This window comes from Trachemys scripta, chromosome 9 (assembly GCF_013100865.1).
Source record: "Trachemys scripta elegans isolate TJP31775 chromosome 9, CAS_Tse_1.0, whole genome shotgun sequence".
NCBI classification, from domain to species: Eukaryota; Metazoa; Chordata; order Testudines; family Emydidae; genus Trachemys; species Trachemys scripta.
The window spans coordinates 59,710,730-59,717,322 of NC_048306.1; the positions used below are offsets into that span (position 1 = coordinate 59,710,730).

Genomic DNA, 6,593 nt, shown 5'->3' on the forward strand with positions numbered 1-6,593 from the left:
TGACCCAAAAAGGAGTTGGGGGAGGGGGTCACAAAGTTATTGTAGGGGGGGTTGCAGTACTGCTACCCTTACTTCTGTGCTGCTGCTGGTGGCGGCACTGCCTTCAGAGCTGGGCAGCTGGAGAGCTGCAGTTGTTGGACGAGAGCTCAACTCTGAAAGCAGAGCTGCTATCAGCAGCAGCGCAGAAGTAAGGATGGCATGGTATGGTATTTCCACCGTTACTTCTGCGCTGATGCTAGCGGGACGCTGCTTTCAGGGCTGGGTGCCCAACCCACAGCTGCTGCCCTCCGGACACCCAGCTTTGAAGGCAGCGCAGAAGTAAGGGTGACAATACCGTGACCCCCCCCCCAAAATAACCTTGTGACCCCCCTGCAACTCCCTTTTGGGTCAGGACCCCCAATTTGAAAAACACCGGTCTCCCCCGTGAAATCTGTATAGTATAGGGTAAAAGCTCACAAAAGACCGGATTTCACTAGGGGAGACCAGATTTCATGGGCCATGACGTGTTTTTCCATGGCCGTGAATTTGGTAGGGCCCTACTAATTAGCCACCAGAGGGAGCTTATTTTGCTCCGTAAGTGTGATTTTGACAAGTACATGTGTGCACATATTGTATTGAGAACCTAACAGAACAATCACAAAAGCAGAAAATATGTAAACATATCAATTTTTTAAAAAAGGACTTTGGCATGAAAAGAATCACATTCAACCAAAACCTGTTCCAATATTCATACCAAGATCATGGCCAAATTTAGTAAAAACAGGACATAATTTAGTACGTGTTGCTTCTTCAGAAGTACTACCACCAAGTATGCAGAACCAGGAGAATTTTTCTATCTTTCAGCTAATCTAATTTCTTCATAACAAGCCCACCAGTACTGTAACATACTTAGCTGGTATGGCTACAACACAAAGATGATATAATAAATCCTGCTTCTACTACTGATAGACAATGGAGATTTATCTTTAGATCAAGTGGCAGAGACCTGTGGTTTGAGAACAGAAAATCCCACATTCTATTCTTTATATCTCATCTGTAACTTTGCCAGTCATTGTGCTTGAGGCTTTATTACCGCAGGTCTCTAGAAAAACTCAAAAAATAAAATTCCTATATTTGTCATTAACACAGTACATCCTGAAATCCCCATCAAATTAGGTCCTGTACAGAGAGTAAAAGAACAGTTCTGCTCAATTCTTAATTTAGCTAACATCCCTACAATGGCTCTCATACATACACTTGACAATGTCTCTCTCACAAAGAGCATAATGTAGTCACAGGAACAGTTTGTGGGAGGCTAGAAGAGCTGAGAGATGAAAGCAAGTTGTTCTGACTCAGGCAAACTAAGTAGCCAGTAATGCACAGGGTTAAGTGATACTTACACGGGTGAGTAGTGGAATTGCCTTGAAAAGTGGATACCCATGCTAGCTCAAAACGCACTGAAAATAAATTCTGCAGTTTGCTCACCGTTTGCCCATACTACCCCCATCTCATAGAATCTCTCTCTGGCTCAGCATGAGAGGGAACCAAGTTTTGAGAAGCGGTCTTGGGGGAAATGAATTCAAACAGCATACTGCCCTCTCACAGCAGGCACATTTAAACACATAACCCTGCTCAAGAATCTGTATAAAAAGAGCCCCAGCTCAACTCAGAGCACCCCAAGCAATGGGCTAGTGATGAGGGGGATGGATATTTCACAAAATGTTGTGGTCTTTATGGGGTTTAAAAGGACAATAAGTCTTCAGGCAATGAGTCCTGCACTGGGAATACTCTCCAAATGGCAGGAAACCTGTGCCCAGCCAGTTACCAACTGAGTAGATGTAGGCCTGGCGAATGTTGTCAACTGCACCAAGTGCAAGGGGAGGGAGTAACTCCCCTTAGTTTAGAAATCGTCCCTAAAGCAGATATTTATATGGGAGTCAGGTTGGGATGCAGAGATTACTGATACGGGTCGATTTTTTTTTTTAATGGTTGGGAGTTTTGCCATTGACTTCAAAGCCATGAGATTTAACACCTTGTCTCTTCCTAAAGCACGTTTAATAATAGTACCTGACATATTTAGAGTGTTTATACATGTCAATGCATTGTACAAACATTAATGTAAAGTTAGAAACCCACCCTACACATTTAATGAGAAAGCCGGGGGGCTGGACTCTTCCCTTAATCAGATCTGTATATGCTACTGAACTAACAACAACAGTGTAATCGCCTCTCTAGCTGGTTTGTACACTCATAAGCAGGAACTACCGTCTGCTGAGCCAAGGAGTTTTTATATTAGTCATAATCCTCTTAAATCATTAAAAATTGTAGATTAAAACATCTGAAGTGTGCTAAAACCAACATAAATGCAGCTAACTCATTCTGAGTCACAGCCTGCATGACTGGTACACCCTCAACTTCTTCTGAAGTCAAGAGGAGTTTGGGGATGCATGGGCCCTTTAATGATGATACCAGACTCCTGAGCCAGTCCTAACAATCCAGGAGCAAAGCAGCCACCCATAGTTCTCTCTTGGCAGGCAAAGCCATGGGGCAGTAAAGCACATTCCTCCTTTGCGAAAGAGGAAGACTATGGGAGGAGGAAAAACAGTAGGAGCTTCTTGGGAAGGAAGAGGATAAAGTGTAGTTGCCTCCAAAGAGTGAAGAACTGATGGCTCTTAGGGTGATCCATGCACGTCTGACAAGCCACAAGATTGGCACTGGAAAACCTCTCTCAGAGGGACTCCTGTAAAAGCAGAGCCAGGCTGCTCATTACTAAACTACCCCAATCAGCACTTCTTACTAAACTAAAATTGCCCCTAGTGGTTGTTGTTGTGTAGACATTTACAGAAATGACCGGAATCTTGAGCTGATCAGATTTCTGTCATAAGGATTACAGTGGGTAACTAAAACACATTTCACTGTATTTAAGTGACCACTCAAAGGGACAACAAAATTTGGTGGCTTAACATAAGTGATTTGCTAATAAAGGTGGAGCTATATTCTACCCAGTATCTTTGAGAATGCTATAAAAAATGGTCTCTTAAAACAAAATGTTATCTGTTATGATTTCTTGCATAGTTATCACTGAAAATCTATTTAAAGACCTTTAATCTGAAATAATATCTAAACAATAAGTACATCCTGTATATAGGATAGTCAAACCAGAAGCATACACAATATATATTCCGTGCCCAATCAAAATTGCCATGTGCATTTTCACAGTAAAATACATTCATGTTTTATCTTTATTATATTGATATTAAGAGAATACAGATGCAAGTTTCTAAATTCTTTGAAGTTTGAAGTACATATGACAATCACCAACAATGAACACAAAGTGTTCTCATTTTGTATTTTTAAGTACACAATTGGCTGTGCTATCAGCAGAACATTCACATGTGAAGATAGTATTCCCCATATTTTCTCTGTTCATTCCACCAGTTTTTACTGTACAGTTTCACTGTTTACAATACTAGATTGTCAAAGGTAAACAGTTTGATACTATATTTTCAATCAGTATTGCTTAAGATTGCAAACATGAATGCTGGTAACTTTTTAGAAATAATAAACGTGGTTCCTAGAAATCTGTCTCATTTCTTTACTGATCTCAGCATTTCTAGGCACAAGAAGTTTTATACACAGTGAACCTGAGGACACAAGATACTTATATCTTATGAAATGCATTTCACACAATCCTAAAATATGATCAACACTGAAGCCTGTACTATCATTTCATTTAGTGTTTCATCCACTCCCATGTACTCTCATGACAATACTTCTTAAATGTTTACTCCCTTGAAGACTTTATAAGCTGCATGACATATTTAAGCTCTCCCTTACAGATAATTTGTAATCAAGTGAAAAGGGTCTTTTTTGCTTCACTGGATTCATTGCCCTCCCTTAAAAAAAAAAAAAAAAAAAAAAAGCCCTCCATTGAAATTCTCCACTATTTCACTCTCAGAAACCTCCCATTTTACTTTAAAATCCACTTTCAACAAAGAAAAAGTTCACATTTGTATGAACAAAAGTTCAGCCTTCTCCATTTGTATGTCAGATGATGAGGATGTTCCCCATAAAACGACACTATTGAAGTATTCGTCATAAGAAATTCTGCAGCTTAGAAATGAACTACAAACTGCAATCTTGCTGAGATGTCCCTGTAGGTTGGCTTTGGCACGTACACTTGCATATCTTATGCTTTGTCTGAATTACGAAGCTCCCACAAGTGAGCAAGAAAGCTCTTGGATATGGGTCACAAGTCTGTGAATCAGTACTTAGGCAATGCTTTAAAAATAAACAAAGCAAACAAAAATAAATGCAAGTCTCAGCAGATATTTTCCTACAGGTTTTTCAAAAACCTAACCAGACCTTTAAATATTATTTATATTTCAGAGATTTTCTGAAAAGAAAACTCTGTATTTGCCAAAAAACAGACAGACAAAAAAAAACAACCCACATTTGGTTTGTATTCCACATACAGTATTAAGGTAGCAGGAATAAACTCTGATGTAGGCGGCTGGGGTTACTGCCCTGTTTCAAACACCTGACAAAGGTTATTTTACTTACACTTCAATTTTTAACTGACAAATGCTTTTTAAGCTGTTTTTCATCCAAAAGAAGATTAGAAAAAAAAAATCAACTCTGCTCTCTTGTAACCTTGGAGCACTTCCTAGCTTTGAAATCAAACCCATGGGATTTTGACTATCCTGAGTTCTGACCCAAATCCCCTTGATCACACAATGTACAATGATGAAAGGAATCACCAGAAATCTCAGAGCCTTTTGACATTAAACACGTTTGCACCACAGAGAATCAAGTAAAACCTTGTATATCTGGAGACTTTACAATTGCTAAAAAGGGTTAGGTGTGACACGTCTGGGGATGCCCTCCTCCTGAAGAAATCTGAGGTCTGACTTTTCACCACTCCCTGACTTGTAACTTACTCCCTTTACAAAAAGGAAAAAAAAAAAAGAAAAGAAAGAAAAAGCTACAAGAAATCGTTTTTCTCCTCACCCCAACAGTCCAGAACAGACTACCTTCCTATGCAATAAACACCAACTTAATTGCACTGGTCATCTGGGAAGGAGAGAGGAAATCACACCATTATTTAGATGGATCACTGCTGAATTGGTGGGTTCATTTACTAGAAATCTGATGGGAAGAGATAGGGACGCCCGGGAGTGTTGTGGGGGGAGGGAATCCCCTTTATTTTGGAGAAGCCCTGCCAATACCTCAGGAGTTGGTGCCCAACACCCCCAGTTTGCACACGTCTGCAAAGCACCATCCTGCCTGAGTCCCACCTTCCAGCCAGACACGGACCGTGACAAAGCGGAGTCTCTTTGTACAGGGAGCTGGGAGGCTGGGAAGCCGGGCTCCTAGCAGAGGTTGCCCTCTACGGGAGAGCCTTTGTAGAGCGCTGCCTGGTGTTTCGGGGGAAGGGTCTGGGGGTGCAGAGAAGCTCACCTGAGATCTCCGCCTGGGGTACCCCGTGCAGGCTGAATCCTTTGGTCGCATAAAACTGCCGGACCTCGGTGCAGCTCTTCGCTTTGCTGCCACTGTCACCCCGAGCCGAGGAGGCGGCGACACACAGAAGCCAAAATCCCCACGGGAAGAAATGCATCCTCCTTCTCCACCAAGCCCCCCGAACCTGCAGCGCAAAGGACAATCCCAAGGTCCCGTTGACCCCGGGCTGCAAAGCGGGCTCTCTCCGTCTGCCCGGCGCTCGCTAGCTGTTTGCAGGGACTGTGCACGGAATGGGGGGGGGAGCTCAGTCCCACCTTCCCCCAAGCATCCCTGCCTTCCCGCCCCCCTGAAAAAACAACACTCCAGGGAAAGCAGATGGCAAGGGGGGGGAGGGTTTAAAAAAGTCCCCAACCCACAGGCAAAAATCAGTGGGACCTAGGCAGGGCGATGCAAGATCTCGGGCTGCGGAGAGAGCCTGTGACTTCCAACAGCTATTGCAAGAAGAGTGGGAAGAAGGTCGGGGGGAAATCCTGGCTCTTCTGGGGCTGACTTCCCAGGGATGGTGCAGCTGCCGCCACTCAGAACGCAGGAGCTCCCGGGGGATGGAACCCGGCCCCGATCGCAGCAGAGGCAGATCCCACTTGTGTGTAAACGCTCTGGTTAGAGCGGAGGGCGCATCTCCCCCCAAGCTCCGGCAGGGCGCTGCTGCAGGGGACGGTTGCGATGCAAACGGATTACAGCCCGGAATGGGCAAAGTTTGAGGCCGGGAGCTAAGGGAGAGCGATGGAAGCGGCAGGAGCGGGGAGGCGGCGCGGCGCGGCTCTCCTCGGGAGCAGCAGCGCGCGGGGCGAGCGCGCGTGTCCCCGCCAGGAGCAATGAGCCCGGCCGGTGGCAGCGGCGCACCACCTGCAAAGAGGGTAAGGGCGGGGAGGCTCCGCGGCAAGGCAGGGCTTCCCCCGCCGGACGTGGCATCATGCAGCCCCTGCGCCAATCAAGGGCGGGGAGCGGCCCGCCCCCTGCCTTGCCCCCAGGCTCCTCCCACGCCTACCAGGGGGGTTGCTCCGTTAAACTCTGCTGGGGGGAGGCTGCGCCGCCGGCTCCCTGCGTGGTGACAGCAGCCGCCGCCGCCACCTGCTAATTGGCAATAGTCAGGT

General features: G+C 45.2%; 1 protein-coding gene across 1 annotated transcript in view; it reads right to left on the bottom strand.

The window, feature by feature from the left end:
• Positions 1 to 6,360, bottom strand: part of GPC1 (glypican 1) — a 306,530-nt gene extending 300,170 nt beyond the window's left edge. Inside the window, exon 1 of the mRNA XM_034782260.1 lies at positions 5,440 to 6,360. Coding sequence (XP_034638151.1) covers positions 5,440 to 5,596 — 157 coding nt within the window. The 5' untranslated portion in view covers positions 5,597 to 6,360. The remainder of the gene's footprint in view (positions 1 to 5,439) is intronic.
• Between the last annotated feature and the right edge of the window lie 233 nt (positions 6,361 to 6,593).